This window comes from Ambystoma mexicanum, chromosome 7q, assembly GCF_040938575.1.
Source record: "Ambystoma mexicanum isolate Mex_15411 chromosome 7q, UKY_AmexF1_1, whole genome shotgun sequence".
Taxonomy (NCBI): domain Eukaryota; kingdom Metazoa; phylum Chordata; class Amphibia; order Caudata; family Ambystomatidae; genus Ambystoma; species Ambystoma mexicanum.
The window spans coordinates 835,108,941-835,129,281 of NC_090941.1; the positions used below are offsets into that span (position 1 = coordinate 835,108,941).

General features: G+C 45.4%; 1 protein-coding gene across 4 annotated transcripts in view; it reads right to left on the minus strand.

Annotated features, from left to right (window-relative positions):
- CEP57 (centrosomal protein 57) overlaps positions 1–20,341 on the minus strand; it is a 1,562,635-nt gene that overhangs the window by 652,248 nt on the left and 890,046 nt on the right. For all 4 annotated transcript variants that reach the window (XM_069639189.1, XM_069639191.1, XM_069639190.1 and 1 more), the window contains one exon: positions 12,440–12,517. In XM_069639189.1, the coding sequence (XP_069495290.1) occupies positions 12,440–12,517 (78 nt within the window). The remainder of the gene's footprint in view (positions 1–12,439; positions 12,518–20,341) is intronic.

The following is a 20,341-nucleotide window of genomic DNA, read 5'->3' on the forward strand; positions in this document are numbered from 1 at the left end:
CCACCTTAGACATGCAGAAAGCATTTGACTCGATATCATGGGAATACCTATGGCGTGTCCTGGAGAAATGCAAATTTGGACCCAACTTTCGGTCATGGGTTAAGCTGCTTTATACAGGCTCATCGGCTAGATTGCGCACGGAGAACAGGTGCTCCACCCCTTTCCAAATAGCCAGAGGAACGCGACAGGGCTGCCCCTTTTCCCCGCTAATATTCGCCATAGCCATGGAACCCTTTGCTGACATGATGCGGAAGTCACACGCTCATGGAGGATTGCGGACTGCAGGCCAGTCCGACATTGTTTCCCTATATGCTGACGATGCCCTGCTTTACATCTGTTCCCCGAACACTAACCTGGCCCCCATTCTTGAGGACGTGGTCCGTTTTGGACATATATCCAGATTGAAAGTGAACTGCTCTAAATCTGTCCTTTTCCCACTCACTGATTACACGCAGCCCCCCCCCCCCGACCTTATGGGGTTCATGTTGTCTCAGTCCAGGTTCACTTAACTTGGGGTTGTGTTTTCCGACACACTGAGAGGCTACGCGAGGACAATTACCAAAATTATCTCACAAACCTGGCCACTAAAACCGCGAGCTGCGCCAGACTCCCTATCTCCCTAGCGGGCCGAAATAGGAATACTTAAAATGGTTATACTGCCCCAACTCCTTTATCGATTCACTAACATTCCCCTATGGCTAGGTGATTTTTTCCAAATGCTTCTCCACACAACCAACACCTTTTTGTGGCACTCCCGCGCAGTCTACCTTAAACTTACTACATTAACTGCCCCTAGGGAGTGCAGCGGTTTCGGCGCCCCAGACTTCCCTAGGCACTGGTTGGTAGCACAATCCCAATTTGCTTCCCACTGGTTTAATACCACGGACCTCCCACCCCCTCATGTTCGGATGGAGAAAATGACAGTCAGTGATCGGAATATTTGCTCCCTCATTCTTAAACCCGGTCCAGCTGACTCTTGTTCAGCAGATCCGGCTGCTAACACATCCCTAGCTCTCACCAAAATCTGGAAACTATTGGGCATACCCTACCCCTTCCACGAGGACCTCCCGCTCTGGAACTTCCTCCCAGGGGTCCCACAATCTATCGTTTCCCAATGGGCCGATGCAGGTTTCTTGGCGATCCATGATGTCTTTGTGCAAGGTAACTTTATTGAATGGCCGGATCTCCCACTCCCCCTTAGACGGAAACCATCTGCATGACTGCAATACTCCTCTCTTCGGAAAACTCTCTAAACTAAATATCCCAACTTCCCTACAGTACCACCTGACAAACCCATAATTGCTGAGCTGTGCTCCTGCGACTCCTCAAGGGGGAAGGTGTCTAGGCTTAATACCCTGCTACAAACCAGAGCTATCCCCTTATTCACTGTGCTGAGACACAGGGGGGAAGAAGATCTTGGGGTAGAGATAACTGACAAGTGCTGGTCCCATATGTGTGCACGCACCCATAATGCATCCTTCAACTCCAGATTTAAGCTGATACAATTCAAGGTATTGCACAGATACCATCACACCCCGCGTGAGCTTTCCTCCAGCTGCCCTAGATGTGGCTCCGACCAGGCTGCATACATCCATATGATCTGGTCCTGCCCGCAACTGACACAATTCTGGTCCGAAATATGTTCCACATTGTCTACCATACTGGACCAAACCATAGACCCATCCCCATTACGATGCCTCTTCCACGACTTTCCTCAATTGGGCCGCGATTCAAGGAAACTAGCTGGCCTCTGCATGCTGTTAGCTGTTCGCTGCATATTAATGCACTGGCTCCGGCCTAGACCACCCACGTATACACAGTGGCTCAGGGCAGTTACCTGGGTGTCAGACACTGAAGAGGCCTGGGGTACATTGCAGCATCCACACTCGAGGCAAAGGGACATCTGGCAGAAGTTCTGCAGCTATATGTCTACCATACATTCAGACTCAGACACTGAATCTCCTGGTCCCGCCCTCCTATCGCCTGTAACCACCCTGTGAGCAGAGACTTGCTAATTCTCTATCTGTGATATCATCCAGACCCGTTGCTGGGTAGAAAATGCCTAGTGTGTACCAATGTTGTATTCATTGTATAAGACTGTGTCCTGCTGACGTGCTGTGTGCATCTCTTGTTGTTTTGAGTGTTGTCAAGTCAAATAAATAAAGGGTTAAAAAAAAAAGAGGGAAGGAAAAGGTGGTTATAAGAGTTAGGTGCACCAACACATTTCGAGGTGAGAAGCATTCTAGAGAAGGCAGTTCTAACAGATTTAGCCAGCGCCAATAGGCCTGTGCCAGAGTCAGTGGTACAGGGCAAAGTGCCTAGGAGCAAAATGTTCTTGCAGCAGCAGTCAAGTCTTTGTTAAACGATTCAAAAAGGCGGTTGCAGAAAGTGAAAGACAATGTTAGTCGATAGGGGTGGCCAACCCAGGAGGTAGGTAAAGGATTTAAAACACCTTTAGCAATACCCCGCGAAACGGAAGGCCTGGCGGAACAATGTACCTGAAAAAGTGGAAGCGGCTCCTGCGGTGGCAGTGGTTCCTGGCAGTTCCTGCAGTTCGTGTTGTCCAGCAGAGGAAGAGAGGCTCTCGTCGAGGAGGAAGGTTCGAGTTACTGCAGTGCCGAGGGAAGAAGCCAGGCGCGGTGATGCTGAAACGGATTAAAAGGTACGCTCCTTTAAATCGCGGTCGTGGTGGACGGGTGCCTGGCTATCCGGGCTCTGAGTGCAGGGCACTGGCGATTCGACCAAGGCAGGTCCTGGAAGGCGATTGGCAAACTGGTTGGCCCCACCAGCTCAAGGGAAGAATGCTCTTGCAGATGAAGATCTTCTCTCGTCGTGTGGAGAAAAGTGGTGAGACGCTGCAGCAGGGTTTCACCGGTAGTTCAGTCGTTGCAGATGTCTTTGGCTTCTCTCCTCTTCGGCTTCTTAGTTCCAGTGGTGACGTCTTGCTCTTCCAGTCCCCAGGACCCTGCTTCCCAATCATACAGCCTAACTGTCACTCACACAGTGGACTGGTCATCCTGGTGGGAGACCCTCCAGCCTATCAGGGCAGAGTACGACTTGGGTTGCAGAGGGGGCCTACTCCCCCTCCCACACAATGGATCCACTCCAGACTCAGTGGCGCCGAAAGGAAGGCTTCTTGGCAGACGCCTGCCAAAAGGACGAACAAAGGATCCCCGACCTGTGTTGGGATCTTAGAGAAAGACACGAGAAAGAATTTATATCAAAGTTCTGCCAAATAAAATCTACCGGAGTAAAGTTAATATAAAAATAAACCGGCGGTATGTTAGAGGCTGTGAGTAAATGTGGTAGCCTCGAACAATGGGACATTCCCATTAGGGAAATATTTGCGGTCGAATATTTTTGGTAGTAACCACTGCCACCAGCCAGAAACTTTTGAGAGAGGGACTGTACGGTACCCTCTCGAATATGAACACCAGGGAAAACTATTAACCCTTTCCAGTACTTCCATAGTAAGATGGGTTGTACTGGTTGTTCATAAAGATTGACCAGTAAAGTCAATGGGGACTTTACATGCCTTGGGAGACAGTAGTCAGTCCCAGGGTATGGAGTTTATGTTTGGGGGTCACTATGACACCCCTTTGTTACTGCACTGAGGGTGCTGTGTAACACATGTGTATAAAGATGGTTCCTATGAGAGTGAGAAAAACCCCATAGACATTAAACACAAAAAATAGCCTAGAACACACATAGCAAACATGCCTAAGAGTGGGGAAAAAGAGTCTCACTCTTAGCAGGAGAAAAAAACAAACCCTTCAAATCCAGCAAAGCTGCTGGGGAACTCTATAGGTAAGGGAAATTAGCCATAGAATAAGAATTCTCCCTAACACACACAAAGCGGAATAAGGTTGGAATCTCCCTGCTACAGGAGACCCACCTGGATGCAAGTAAGCAAGCCGCATTAGCCAGAACTTGGAGAGGTACATTGATAGGCTCCACATATTCCAATTACGCCAGGGGGGTCCTGATCTAGGTAGATCCAACCATCCGTCTTTATCACCACAAAAACTGATGATGAAGGAAGGATGGCCTTTTTATATGGCACACTAGAAGGGAAGGAGGTCTGTTTAATCAACACCTACCCCCCCCCAATCACAATGCCACCGTTTTTTTCCACTCACTATATAAATGGCTGAGTCCTTTCAGAGGTAGTACCTTGATATGGGGTGGAGATCATAATTGCACCATGGATCCCCGTAAAGACAGATCCGATAACAAACATACTCGCCCATCCCCACCTGCTAAAATACTAGCGGCACTGACAACAGTTCAGGCTAAAAGTCCTATGGAGGGAGCAGCATCCTGAGAACAGAGAGTACTCATTTTATTCTCCCCCGCATGCTGTCTAAACTAGGTTAGACTAGATATCCGTGAGTGAAGAGCAACAAGCTACGTTTGAGGACACACAATATTTAGCTAGAGTCCTATCAGATCACGCCCCACTCCTGGCCATCTGGATGGTATTTGCAACTAGACCCCCCCCCACACGCCAGCATGGAGGCTTAGAAGTGAGGCCTTGCTAGATGCAGCCTTTTGTGAACAGATCAAAAGAAGCACACAGGACTTCTGGCCGATAAATGAGAATAGCGTGTGACACGTTGGCACAGTTTGGGAAGCATATAAGGTTGTTATGAGGGGAGAAATGAGTGCTGCCATTGGGAGAGCCCAAAGGTCTATTGAAACCACTTAAGCGCACACTGAAAGGGAACTGAGAGAACTAGAAGTGGGGGCCAAATCAAACCCTGAACACTTGAAAAAAGAAGTAGAGCTTAGACAAGCTTGCTTAACGTATTGGGAAAAATTGGGAAAACTTAGCTACACAAAACATATTGAACGGAGCCATGCCCTTGGTGACAAACCAGGTAAATTATTAGCTTGGCTATACAAGCAAGAAGCCCCAAGGGCACCCAAATGCCAAGTCCGTAACCCGGAGGGCAGGGTAGCGCATACACAAACCGAAATAAACTCGATCTTCTCTGCTTTTTATCAGGACCTCTATGCTAGCACCCCTTCGGCCACAGATGCCGAAATAGAGGATGTCCTTGACATCATTAGGCTACCCAAATTGGATGCGCAAATGGCGGATGCCCTAGATGAACCCATTACCCCGGACGAGGTCCTGATTACCATCAGATCCCTTCCATCCGGGAAAGCCTCTGGAATTGATGGACTCCCAGGAGAGTTTTACAAAGCGTACGAAGACGTCTTGGCACCACTCCTAGCTAAAGTATATAACGCAAAGTACGAAGCAGGTGCCCTCCCTGAATCCATGAGGAAGGCCGTAATTATCCCACTACTAAAACCTGGCAGGGATGGGGAGGATTGCGGTTCATAAAGGCCCTTGTCTATGTTAAATCAAGACAACAAGATTCTGACGGCACTTCTGGCGAGGAGACTGCGTAAAGTGATCCCTCTACTGATCCATCAAGACCAGACGGGTTATGTGCCAGGGCGGAACATTTCCAAAAACCTGCGCAGACTACACCATGTCATATACAGCACTAGGGGCAGACCCGAAAAATGCACAGTGGCGTCTCTAGAGGCCACTAAAGCTTTCGATTCAGTCAGATGGAACTGGCTATATGCCACCATGACGAAAATGGGGATTGGACCAGTCTTCTTAAAATGGACCAAACTCATATACACGGGCCCTATGGCCAGAGTGCGCACGGACAAAACGTACTCTGATAAATGGCAGCTATACAGGGGCACACGACAGGGTTGCCCACTTTCCCCCATGTTATATATCATGGCCACTGAACCGGTAGCCGCGTACTTACGACAGGAATATGGAGATGGGGGCATAGTAATAGACGGTGTAACCCATTTAGTGTCAATGTACGCAGACGACACACTACTATACCTGAACAATCCCGAATACATACTACCATATATAATGGAGACAGTGGATGGGTTCTATAGATACACAGGGATCCAAATTAATAAAGAAAAATCATGCCTCTTTCCCCTAACTGCCCTGGGCGAGGATAAAATTGAGAGTCTCCCGATCATGGACTTCCAGTGGAAGACCACCTCCTTCAAAAACATGGGAATCACCATCCACCGTAACCCCAAAACTGAACACACTCTGAACACGGTGAAAGCCAGAGAGGGCCTAGAGAAATCAATGGCCTTCTGGAGTAAACTACCACTGTCAATGGCAGGAAGGGCTGGACTTCACAAAATGGTGGCACTGCCCCGACTGCTACAGTGCTTTAGTAACGTTCCACATAACGTTCCCCCACAGTTCTTTAGGGACCTAGATAAGCTCTGCAGGCGATTCCTCTGGCATGGAGGTAGGCACAGAGTCGGATTACAAGTACTGCAGAGACCCTATGATAAGGGAGGCCTGAATTTCCCGATTTCGAACTGTATTACTTCGCAGGACAACTGCGACACGTAGTGAAATGGATGGCAGATGAGATCACGACGGACACTCGACTTTTGCAACCAGCCATCCCGCAAATGCTTCTTAGGGATCTACTCTGGTCCCCAGCAAAAGCAACACAAAACTGCCCCTATTTGGCGAAACTTGGGGTCCAGATTTGGAAACGGATCTGTAAGACTGAACGTAACAGACTCAATCTTCCCCCAGATCCCCATTGCAGCGACCATGGCGGGTAGACCCTGGGGACAAAGGGAAGTAAGAACTGGGTGGGAGCCCTGCGGAGTAGCCCCATTGGGTGATCTGGTGAACGACCAGGGGATCCTGACTATTGCTGACCTGCACGAAACCACGGGACTGCCTGCTGGTCAGTTCCTGCTTCACAGAGCAGTGGTAGTAAGGCTCATGGCAAGATGGCCCAACATCAAGAATCAAGTAACAGAACATGAAACTATAGAGAACATACTAAATGTCGCTGAAGGAGGCCATGCAATCTCGAGGCTTTACGAAACATTACTGGACAGCACAACCAATGAAGAGCTTAGAAGTAAGGCGGAATGTGAACATGAACTGTGCTTGGAATTTGAGGACACGGCATGTGAAACCATAACCCACTATCACAAAAAGGTCTCCAGGAATGCTAGATTGCAGCTCATACAGTTCTACATCACCAACAGAGCGTACCTCACACCCGAGGTGATCTCTAGGTTCAAGGGGGCAGGAGTTAAAGAATGCCCTAAATGCAATGAATCAAGTGCAGGAATGACTCGCATGTTTTGGGGGTGCTGGCAAATACAATCCTTTTGGACACAGATAGCCGCAAAGGTGGCAGAAGCGGACATTGACCTGGACATACAAACCCCGGCTGCATGCATCTTGGGTAGATATAAGAAAAGCCGGAAGAACAAACCATTGAACAAGCTAAAGTATTTGATGTACATGCTAGCAAAGAGACGCATTGCCATGGGGTGGAAAAACACCAAGAGCCCAAGCGTAGTACTGTGGTAGGAAGACCTCCGTAAGTGGGTGACGGCGGAATCGGGGTCGTGGGAGAACGCACTTCGAGAACAGAAACTAGACATGAGCGAACACTTACAACAATGGGTGGCGCTCACAGTGCCATTATTCAACCCAAGGATAGACGATGCTACCACGGATGAAGCAGGTAGCCCACAATCGGAGCCTGGAACTGGCAGATTCAAAGGTGAGATTGTGGTCTTGGGAGGGACGGGGGTTGGGGGTTATATGTGAAAATGATGTATAATGTATCAATGATGATAACCAGTTAAGCTTGTGTTGTTTTAAAACTCAAAAATATATATTTTTTAAATATATATATATATATATCTTTAAGAAAAATCCTTTTGCTCTCAAGCAATATGGTCAAGTGGAACCCTATTTAATGCAATCCCCCAATCCTCAGCATCGTTCTGGGCTTCTGCGCTTGAGACTCAATTTATGAAAAACGAGAGAACTAACAGGAAAATTGCATTCTTTGAATCAACAAAAGCAATTGTGCCGGTTTTGTCAAAATGTACATTAATCACTGGAGCATATTTTGGTAGAGTGTGACAACTTAAAATAGTTGCGAATCAAATACTTCATGAAACTTTTTGAGCCATATCCATTAAGAGATGCAGATAGTCTGTGGCAACATATCTTTCATGTGCAATCAAAATCTGTTGGCTATGCGACGGTGAACTATTTGCTAGAATTAAAACTAAACAATGAGGAGCTGCTGTAGAAAAAAGAAAAATGAATCTGTGTAGCCTAGACTTTACCGATTTGAAAACTTTGATTTTGGATCGTGATTTTGATTGAATTGCTTTATTATTAATGTTTTGTTATAATCTTAATGATTTGTACCAACAGGTTTACGAATTGTTTTAAATTGTAAATATTATGGGCTTGCAAATTGATAATTGTAAAATATACACATTTTTAATCTTTGTAAATTTTCATGTTGAAAGGTTGAATGTTTCAGCCGAATCAAATAAAATAAATAACACTCTTACTAGGCCTTGTGTCATTCAGATCACGCAAGTATGGGGAAGAAGGAAGGGGAGAAGTGCCAGGTGGAGGAGAAAGGGGAAGTGCAGTTAACTCACAAGTGCAGCCAGCGGGTGGCTCATAAGTGCAGACAGAAGGGACTGTAGGATTGCATATACAGACCCTTAAGTGCTGGGGAGCCAGGAGGCAGTACAAGGGCAACTGAACATGCAGGAGCTTGGGCCCGAGTTCAGAGGGTGACCAGGTGACCAATGTGCGGAGCGGTCAGGTGCATCAGCAGGGGAGAGGAAGAGAGAAAGCAGAAACGAAAAGGAAGATTTTGAGTTGCTTCTGGAACCGGAGGTGGTTCTGCTCACGTTTGAGAGAGGCAGGGAGGATGTTGCAGAGGGAGGCCCCAGGCGAGGAGATAGATCTGCCCCAAAGTCTCTGCTTGGAGAAGCGTCTGACCCTCAGAGTTGCAGGTCGATGAGCAGAGAGCTCAAAAAGGAAGATAATTTGGAAGAGAAAGTTGGAGGTAGAGAGGTCCCAGGCCCAGAAAGTCTTGGGGACAATGCAGAGGGTCTTGAACTTGATTCTTGCAGCCACGGGGAGCCAATGAAGAGATTTCCAAGCTGGAGAGATACGATCCCTGGGCTTGAGGCCAAGGACAAGTCTTGCAGTCCTATTCTGGATAAGTTGTAAATGTCGAGGCAGGAAGATTTAGATAGAGGCTGTTGCAATAGTCCAGCCTAGAGAGGACCAGAGCTCTGGAGACAGTGAGCTCCTGGGGGAAAGTGAGAAAAGGAAGAATACCTCTTATGAGGTGCAGCTGATAGTTTGACGAGAGAGATATAGAGAGAGAGAGAGAGAGATAGAGAGAGAGAGAGAGAGAGAGAGAGAGAGAGATAGAGAGATAGATAGAGAGAGAGAGAGAAAGAGAGAGAGAGAGAGAGAAAAGCAGATGTGGCTAAGGGGAGCCTGAAAATGTCATCCACGTAACATTGGAAATTGAAGCAAAAAGTATCGATGTGGTGGGCAATAGGTGCCAAACGGGCCCTTGCACTCAAGTCCAAGATGGTCACCATGTTTGTATTTTAAAGTAATATGACTTTAAAAGAGCTCCATTGCTTTTAAACATGTGTGCCTGACTGGATATCATCCTGGACAAAACCCTCCCAAGGGAGATGCACCAGGGGTTGCTGCTCTACTCTGGCTGGCATGCACGAGCTATTTACTTTAATAACTTTGTAACTTCAAGGTATACCTTTCAAACCAGATTGTCCGTGGAGTGCCTCCTGTAATATTTTTAAGTCTGTGGAGCAGATCTACATTTATTCAACAAGAATGTGCACTAGCCTTGAGAAAGTGCTAGTTGTGCGAATCACAGTTCAGCTGAATCAAACTGAAAACAAAAGGTATCGAAGCTTATTTTGAACATGCAGTCTTCAAACAAATGTACAGAGGCGTTATAAACACCACATTACATTATTTCATTAAAATGTGCTGCTGAAAACTGAATCTGAAAATAACAAAAGATGTCCCAAGTAGCCCTGGAAAGATGAATCAAGTTCAGGAAAAATCAGAACCTGCTTTTCCAAACACTGATATACTATCATAAATAACAATATAAACTGGAGACATCTACACCTAGTTTTCTAGCAAATCCCAAGAACTAATTGTAAGAAAGTTCAGCAAGCATACCTTATCTCTACTATGTTAATGGATGTCAAAGATTTAAGAAGTGAAAATGCAATAGGAAAGAAAATACCCCTGGACTGGATGATCTACCAAATTCATTTTTATCAAATAAGTCAACAAACAGATCCCCCATGAGGTAAAGGACTTCTAGAATAGATCTTTATACAGCAGGCTTGGAAAGAACCCACAATCCAAACAAACACCATTTCCCTTATTGAGCTCACATTCCCTGCATTTGGACTGGTTGACACCAGAGCTCAAGACCTTTAAAGTGAAATGTAATGCAGAATCGTAACAAAAAGAATAGAATCAAACATTTGATGGCAAGTTAAACCAGAACAAACAGACGTTGGTCTAAAGTTAGGCTAGCGACCTCTAAGGCAGGTTGCTAACAGAACCGCTTATATAGCAGAGGTGTTAGATAGTGAGAAAACTTTTCAGCTGGAATGACAATTACTCCAAGTCCATGAAATGGCACATAAGAGAATAATATATCCTGCTAGTCAACTACCTATAATCTTTGCTAAAGGCTTGTATAATCTCTGCTTTCAGGTTTATTAAGAAAATAAGGGCACTGGCCACAGATGTGCGTGCCAACATAGCAACTTTAGTTGCACAAATCAATTTGCATTATAATTACCATACATGGCCTACAACTGAGGAAAGATTACAAGTCTTAGCCATTGCTTTTCAATGTGTATGTTAGGCTGCGGGTGAGAGCATCTAGAGACAGCTGAAATTGTCTTGGTAGTTAAGTACAAGCCGGTCATTATTTGGCAAAGTGCTAGACCAATTTATGCTCATATGTGCTTGGTGTGCTGGAAGGCCACACTACAAAACTGGAGTTACTCAGAGGAAATGCACCTCACTGTGCCAGAGGTGCTTTACTTAGGAGGCGAGGGGAATCTCACTTCTTAAATGCAGCCTTTGTTACGCTTTGTCTCCTGCACTTGGATCCACACCTAAGTTGCACATTTTCCAGCAACGCTTAAAAGACCTCAGTTTGGCTTTACAGGATACCAGTTTCCTCATTTTAGAATGCTCCAGTGAGCATCCAGACTAGCCAATATATCATAATGGTCATCTCAAAATGTGCATGTTCAATGGCACCACAATACCCAACTTCCAGAAATCACTGTGCATCCCATCCCATTCAAAGCATTCCTCACTATGAATGCAGTGCCAAGCCTTCAGCACACACATAGTCTGAATATATTGAAGAAAGTATGTAAACAATTCACAAAAGGCAATTAGCTGAAAATGAGAAGAGCCAGAAACTCCAAATGAAAGAACTTGAAACTTACAAGAAAAAAACTCAACTAACCTGATTGGTCAAGAAAAGGAATCCCTCACATCAAACACTATTTAATTTTACTGTTAAGGTCTTTTCCACATTAAATAAAAGCATCTAACCTGTGTAGTTGACTCCAGGATCTCTCCAGCTATTAATAGAAACAATATACATATTGAATTTAGTAACTTTCTTAACTACATTTCAATGGGACACTAAGAGATTAATCCAGTATGAGACGAGAACAATCACCTCTTGGCTAAGTCGGTGGACAACCAGAAACAAACATTCACAGCATCGAGCTGCACATTAAACACAACCCTCATTAATGGTGAAACTAACAGACAATCCGCTTTGCTGGAGATGCAAATTGGAACCATGTTAACTAGAACAAACACTTGAACAAAATATTAGGTTCAAATTACCAATACTACGATGCAGGTTCTCTCATTTGAGCTAAGTTACCTCCTTAAAAATTGTTTACTCGCTTCCAATAGTCAACAAGAAACACAAAAAAGTACTTTTTATACATTTCATCCAATCTATATGAAGCTATGTGTACAATTGACTCCTCTCTTCTGCTCCCTCTTTAGCTTGCCTTTTCATTTTTACCTTTGCTTTAAAAAATGTCCCATTTACCAAATTCACAGTTCCAAGTTACATGATCATAATATGCATGAATGTATAATTGTTAGTTTGTTCATTCAATATATTCAAAGGAGCTACTGACTATCTGCTTCATTTCAACCTTGATAATATATAAGAAACCCAACCGAAGTTACTCTAATACACATTTTCTGTATCTCTACAATAGCAGCAATATACTCTATTGGCTGATTCGGCATCTCTCTTTTTTGTAAAATACAATAATTAACAAAATAGCTTCTTGATTGCCCGACTCTGAAAGTTAAACAACTCCATATTTTTACACTAAGAAAATTATTATGACTAATGATTAAATTCACAGTACAAAAATAGACTATAGTCTTGACAGGCAATTAAGAGTGGCCATCTTAAACCACGGGCCCCATCTTACTACCCAGATTCTTTTGAATTACCTGGGCTGCTTTCTCCTGCATCAGCATCCTCTGATGTTGTTCTTCAGAAAGCTTCTTTTCAATTTCTTGGATTTTTTTCTAAAAGATAAACATGGTAAATATTAACAACCTATGTTCCAAGCCACTAGGGAATTTCAGCTGTGCCAGTACCCACATGCTGCATGTTTCAGTTACTCAGAAGCTCACTCAATTTTTCTGCAAAAAACAACATTCTGAATGTATGCTTTTAGAGCGTATACCGAATGGCCTATAGTAGAAACAAGTGCATTCTTCTGAAAGATTTCAGGTTGAGAGATTTGTTTTGTCAAAGGGTTGACCAAGAAATATCCCTATAAAATAAGTTGAACTCAACACCTTTATTCAGGGAAATAATTACAGGAAGTAACAAACCTAAATTAAAATGGGATCTTCCAAATCAAATGGTCTGGTTGGTGGTTCTCCTTGTTTGACCATCACTCCTCTGTTCCCTTTTCCCTTCAAAGAGACCCCACAATAGGCATCATTATGGTGGAATCTTGGCGGTAAATCCGTCGAGATACCAAACAAAATTACGGTTTCCGCCACTTGGTCCAGCAGAGGTACCGCCAGATTACAAGTAGTGGTATGGTGCTGTTAGTACCCATTTATGAAATTGCCACGAGCTGTAATTCTGACAAAATGGCAGTTTTATGGCAGTAAGGTGGCAGAATTATCTCCAACATTCTGCTGGAGGTTTTTCATCCACCTTACCTCCAAACACTTAGTTTGGCTGTGCGGTAATGCGGCAGTAATGCATTACTACTGCATTACCACTGTTTTTGGCCACACCGCCAAACTCATAATGAGGCCAAATGTCTTCCCGGGTTCCCTGGGCTCTCTTATCCAGCCTCTTAAAATGTCCTTCCCCCTCCTTCCAGTTCAATAGGGGTTTTGTCACCCTATTCCAAGTTTCTGGGAATTGAAAGATTTAGGGTTTCCCAAACCTTTCTTGTGTCTAGTGGTGTGCTGCGAGGGGTCAGAAATGAAAGCCGGACACAAAATTGTAATTCTCAAAATCAAACATTTTCTTAAACAAAAAGGGTTTGGGAAAATACCTCTCTAGCCTTCCCTAACTAGAAACTAAAGCTAAGTGATTGTCTGCGTCAGGATGTCAGTAATTGAAGAAAGCCATCCTTGTGTCCAATTAGCCATATCCTGACTCTCCCACTACAAATAAATAAAAAAAAAAAAAAAAAACGTGCAAGGAAATGTCGTTATATTGATGTTGGCAAAAAGTATTCAAAACCAAAAGTATAAAGAGGACTCCAACAAAAATGTTCTTCAGGGTAAAAATCCTTGGATTCCGAGGTTGGTCACCTTTCCCCTGGATTCCTAGATGGGATGGCAAAAGTATCTCTTTAGCTAACAGTTCATTGTGGCTTCACTGGACTCACAAAGTTCTTGTTTAAACAATTTCTGTAAATCTTTCTGTAGATTTTCTGGTAAGGTTTAAGTTACTTACCTTTAACTCGGTAAAAGAAAAAAAACTGTTTAACTTTCACTTATAAATTGTATTTCTCCTTTAAACCAATCACTGCCCTCTGGGTCATACTGCCCCCATCCAATGGGAGTCCTCTCCCTAGGCCCCTCTTCTGGCAGCCATCTTCAGATATGGTAAGCACGTAAAGTGGCAGTATGATGAAGATGAGCCGCAGAGGGGTCCGGAGAGAGGGTTTGCATGTGAATCCATACTGGAGAGCAATAGTTACAGGTAACTAACTTAAACCTTCTCCAGCATGGAGTCTGGCATGGATTCGCATGCTCATGAATAATGAATACATAGCATTACAATATTACACAACCACAGGAGGTGGCAAGGCTCAACAGAAGCAATTACACTTACCCCTGGTACAGACTCGCCTCAAGCAAACAGGTTGTGTAGCAATGCTTGGCCGACTCTGGACTCCTCCCTGGAAAACCTGTCGACGCAGTAGAATTTTGTGATGGTGTGAGTGGACTGCCACGTAGCAGCCCTGCAGATGTCGAGCAGAGGCACACCAGACAGGAACACTGATTGGTTAGCCAACCGATGACAGTGCGTGACGCAGCCGGAGAGCCATATTGAAATGGAAGTCTTGGACAAGGCCTTCCTATGGTTCACAGGACCAAAGTTCACAAACAGCTGTGAAGTCTTCCAAAAAAACATGCGTGTGGCGTAGAACTTCAGAGCCCGAGCAACATCTAGCGAATGCAAGGCCCTTTCTGCCGGCGACAAAGGTTTCGGAGAAAAAACAGATGACACCAAAGGCTTGTCGAGGTGGAACTCCGACAAAACCTTTGGCATGAAGGAGGGGTGCGTACGTAGCACCACTCTCGATTCGTGCAAAGTCAGATATGGTTGCTTGCATGATTGGGCCTGGATCTCACCTACCCTCCTGGCAGAGGTGATGGCCACCAGGAAAGCTGTTTTCCACGAGAAGAACTTGAGCGGGACCTAATGCAGAGGTTTGAAGGGGGCCACCCCCATGAACTTCATCAGTACCTTGCTCAGTTCTCACGCCGGGGCAGGAGTCTTCACCGGCGGGAAAGATCTGAAAAGTCCTTTGAGAAACTCCTTGATGGGTTGATGGGACCATAGCGAAGATCGTCCTGGCGACCTGGTGTAGCGGGAGATAGCCACCAGATGCACCCTGATGGAGGTGTGCGCCAGTCCGGCCTTGGCAAAAGATAACAAGTATGGCAGGATCTGTGGGGCCGTGACCTTCCACTTGTGACTGCAGCACTTCAAGGTAGACAACGCCCTGGCTTTTGCGAGGACCTCCCTACAGTCCGCTGGCAAATCATATCCTCCAAACTCTAGGGTTGTAGGAGCCAAGCCGTCAGGTTCAGTGATCCTGGGTCGTGCTCTAAGATTACGCCTCCTTCCCTGGTTAGAAGATCCAGAACCACTGGCAGCGTGACTGGGGGTGACGCTGACAAGCTGAGAAGTTCTGGGTATCAAATCTGCCTCGGCCACGCCGGGGCGATGAGTGTCATCCTGCTTTGGCACTGTCTGAGTGTGTTGATGACTCTTAGCAGGAGAGGAAATGCGTACAGAAACAGCCCTTGAGAACACGTCCCCCAGGCTCCTCAGTTGCTGGCAAACCTCTGGCATTTGGATTTTGCTGCCGTCGTAAACAGATCGATCTGTGGCCTTCCCCACTTGAAGATGTTGTCCACCTGGTCCTGCCGAAGTTCCCACTCTTGGCAGGAGCACAAGTCCCTGCTGAGGGAGTCTGCGATTGTATTCTTAACTCCCGCTTGGTGAAGAGGGGCAAGCAACATCTACTGGTCAACAGCCCATCGCCACAAGTCCTGCGCTTCCTTGGAGTGTGCAGGGGATCAAGTGCCCTCCTGTTTCCTGATGTAGAACATGGTGGTGGTGTTGTCAGTGAAGATCCTCACCACCTTGCCCTTCGGAGGCGGAAGGAACAACTTGAGGGCCCAGAACACTGCCCATAGCCCCAGGATGTTGATAAGGAGATCCTTCTCCTCCGGCAGCTACAGGCCTCTGGTGTACAGTCGTCCGGTGTGGGCTCCCCAACCTTCCAGGGAAGCGTCTGTTGTGACCGTCTCCTGGTATGGAGGGTTTTGAAACCGTGTGCCCCGGGCGATGTTGAAGGTGACGCCCCACCATACTATCGCCCGACGGAACTCGTTGTCGAGAGGGATCTTGTCCGCAAAGCTTCCAGACACTTGTATCCAGCGAGCGTTCAGGAACTCACAAAGAGGTCGCATTTGCAACCTGGAGAGGCAGATGAGGTGGATGCAGGAAGACATCATGGCGAGCAACGACTTGATGGCCCACAGCGTGGCTGTCTTCACCGAGGACAGTCACTGCACCTTCCCTTAAATGGCTGCTACCCTCTCTTCCGAGGGTGACGCCAGGCAGGACATTGTATTGAGTTTGGCTCCTAGAAACAGCACGTTCTGCAATGGCGTTAACCAGGACTTCGGATAGTTGATGGAGAATCCCAGATCTGTCAGTAGTTGGACGGTGGTCTCCGTGTGTCCGATGGCCAACTCCTGCAAGCGGGTCCGAATGAGCCAGTCATCAAGGTACGGGTAACCGTGTATAACCAGCAGATGTATATGGGCAGCCACCGGCGCCAGGCATTTTATGAACACTGGGGGCTGACTTCAATCCAAAAGGTAGAGCTTTGAACTGGTAGTGCTGACCCTGCACTACGAAATGCAAAAACCTCCGATGTTTGTTGTGAATGGGGACATGGAACTAGGCGTCCTCCAAGTCCAGTGATGTCAAGAAGTCTCCTTCCTCCAGTTGGCCAAGCGCGTGTTACAACGTGACCATCCTGAACTTTGTGACAAAGTATTTGTCGGTGATCATCTTCCACTCTTCTGATGAACCTCGTCACCGGCCTCACACCGGGACGCACGCGTGGGGGCCAGGCGTCCCTGCCCGTTCAGGCCTGCTTAGTGTAGGCCTGGGAATGGCCTCTGTAGGCTTCCTGAGTTGTGGATCTGGAGGGCTGACGTTATGAAGAGGAGAAACCTTTGACAGACCTGCTCGACTTTCCTATGGAGGAGCGAAAAGAAGAGCAATGCTGCTGGAGAGTACCCAGGAAATGGGCTGTCTCCGTATCCGCTTTGATGGCCTGGAAGGACTCATCAAAGATCTTCCAAAACAAGTTCTCGCAGTCGAAGGGCATGTACAACAGCTTCACCTGGACCTCCTGCCGGAAATTCGTGGCCTTCATCCAGCCTCGGCGACAAAGGCAGACACTGTTCCCCTTCTGCCGGAACCCCGTGTTGGCAAGGTCCAACGCCACTGTGAATGCATGATCAGATGGTACTTCCCCCTTCCTGGAATATAGCGATCGTCATGGAGGAACTCCAGAATAGGCCCCAGCTTGTACCACATCTCCCTGTCGTACCTGGCTAGGATCAACAGTGCGTTGGCCACCTTGATAGTGGACGCTGTGGTATAGGTCCCACTTTCCTCTTACTGATACACTTTGTGGCTTACTCAGGTGGTGTAAGAATTCCTGTGATCACAAAATGTAAATTGTGCACTGAAAAAACCCTTGTGAAGTTTACAAAACTCTCTGCATAGATATAACATGACAATACACTGTAAACTTGCAATATTATCTCCTCGACAAGGAAACACTATGCCAATAGATAATGAAGTGGTAATTTTGTATCTTTAGTAGTAAAACTCACAGCAGAAAGCAAAAACCTTGCAACATAGCGGCAAGTACAGGCTTCCAAAGCTCATAGAACGTCGTCTACTTGGGCCTTTCATCTGATTTTTCTTAACAGGAAATGATGTGGTTAGAAAGTCACAAACTCGCAACACTGTATTTGGCAAATGAAACAGATGTTTGCCACCATGTATTTGTTTCCTCCCTCTAGAAAAGTGTATCTGCCGAGAGAGGGCTTCAGGTTCTTTTTGGTTGGGAAGGTCAGGGTTTGTGCGACTGCCTTGAGTAGCAATATTATGTGTCTGTAGAGGGTTAAGCCTACCCAGGATTTCTTGCGCTGATGTCTGTAGAAGGGTCAATGCAGGCTGTCATATGCTAGAATACTGGGACTGTCCCCTGCCCTGTGATGGGGATCAAAGCAGGATGACCAGGGAAGCCTCCCAATTTTGTCCCCAGGCATAACACCCACTGGCTTGCGGTGGCTCTTGGCCCCTTCAGTCACCCTCTTTGGTAGTCTCTAGAACCAGGTAAGGGACTGTCACAGTTTTCATTACTGTGGATGACTTATATTGTGAATATGCAGGAGGGTGAAAACCCAAATCAGAATGCATGCTTTTTTAATCTTTGGCCTCCTTGGATGTAAAATGTATCCGGAATACTGATTTATACTGCAAAGTCTAGTCACACTATAATTAACAATATGTATAATTTGTTAATTTGTACATGTTGGCCTTGCTAACAAGGTGTCTAACACTAATACCTTTCATTACTAGTTCTATTACTGTGAATAATGAATCCTCATGTAGAAACAACATTGTCTCTTTCCCTTACATGTCTGTCTAGTAGGTATGTGGCTTAATGATGCTAAAAAAACGATTGAGGCATTACAGTCCCAAGGAGGGCTGTAACAGGTGTTATTTACCTATACCAGAATTCAACTTGGGTCCATAGGGGACAATATCACCGGTTACAGCCATTATAATATAGTGCCATCCCAAAACTAGGCAAAAAACAGAACAGTTGAAATAAGTGCTTGTAGACTTGGAGTGAGTACTGTCCCAGTGGACAATGTTGGCCAAAGAATACACAGAGTACTGATGCAGAATGGTGCGGGAGAGCACCACAGTCCCCTGAACCCCTAAAATGCTCCCGTTTACTCCTGCAGCTGCAGTCCCCCCCCACACGACAACACCCTCCCTTCCCCCCACCCTGGTCCAACTCCTTACCTCCCAGAAGCACCCATCTTCCTTTCTGTCACTGGCAATGCGAGAAAAGCATATGCGCTAATTCCCAACAGCCACGGTTCTAACCAAGTTGCCTGTCAGGAATTAAGAAATAGCCCTTTGATCATATCATCGGACAGAAAAAACGCATTACTTTTCTGTATTTCTGTACTCCCTACATTGGCTGCTAATGAAATTTAGAATCAGCTTTTTAAAATCTCAGTTTTTAAAACAAAGCCAGAAGGACAGAACAGCTGAAATTCTTAGTAGCAGGGTAGTTTTGTCCAGGACATGGATGGCCACGCCCTGGTAATTTAAGTTAATTATTGTGCTTAACAAATATTTTCATCATCCCCAATACTGTTGGGACCATTTTATAGTGGCGGTGGAAGGGTAATTTGCTGGGCAAGGAAGAATAGAGGTTTATAATAACCACTAACAGTGAAAAGTTCACATTCAAAGTAATAAAGAGCATTCATCCTTACAGACATAAGGGTCCTACGGACATGTACAAGCCACAATACAATAGAATCTAATCTTGATAATGGTTAAAAGATGAGTCTCGACCATGCCATCGATATTCCTGGAGAGGGAGCCCTTTAGGTGCAGGTTTTAGTTGTCAAAGGCTTGACAAAGAGTCAACCTTCTCTATATGGTTCAGGTAACAGACAAGTCTATCACACCTGATCACATGCTATGCTTTCTGGAACAGTATTTACTAATAATCCACCTTCTAAGTTTGTGGGCAGTGTTGATGGATTATTTGCTGTTTTTGCCCCATAACCCTAATATTCCCCCAGTTATACTCTCCCTCACCTAAATAATATCTGTTTCTGTGAAGTCTCTGTATAAACAATATTTTTTGGACACTGAACATTTGCTTGTGCCTAAAAGCAATTAGGGTGCTGACAGGCTGAGAGGTCCTGTGTCCGCGGAAGCTGCTGAACCCCCGACAATCCCCCTGAAATGTAATTCCCAGAACTAGATATCAATTCAGCTCTGCTAACTACACCCCAAAGGGAAAGGGGGAAGTGGATAACAAAACAACACCAGGCTGACTGTGTCAAGGCTAGCCAAAGCTGAACCTGCAGAGGATATAAGAAAAGCAGATACAAATCCTTTTATTACTTACTTAACCTTTAGAGTGGGAAAGACTTTAAATCCTTAACTAATAATTAAGAATCATACATGGTTCTTCTCTTGAAATTTCTTAGAGAAGCTTGTAAAGAAGCTGAAAATCTCTCTTACTTGAGACTCTTGAAATTCACAGCAACGTCTTAATTTGGGCAAAACCTGGAAAGTTTTGCTCTTTGCCTTTTTTCAGAAATTCATTAATTGTCCAGTTAAATAGTCTTTAATTTTTTCTTTCTTTTTCTTTCAAACTTTTCTTTAGTTTTCAAACTTTTTACAATTCAATAAAGTTTGTGAATTCTTGAAGAAACACGTGCTAAACACACGCAGATAATCTCAATACTGAAGATTCGCACGTTGAAAACTTCCTGCGTTGAAGAACACGC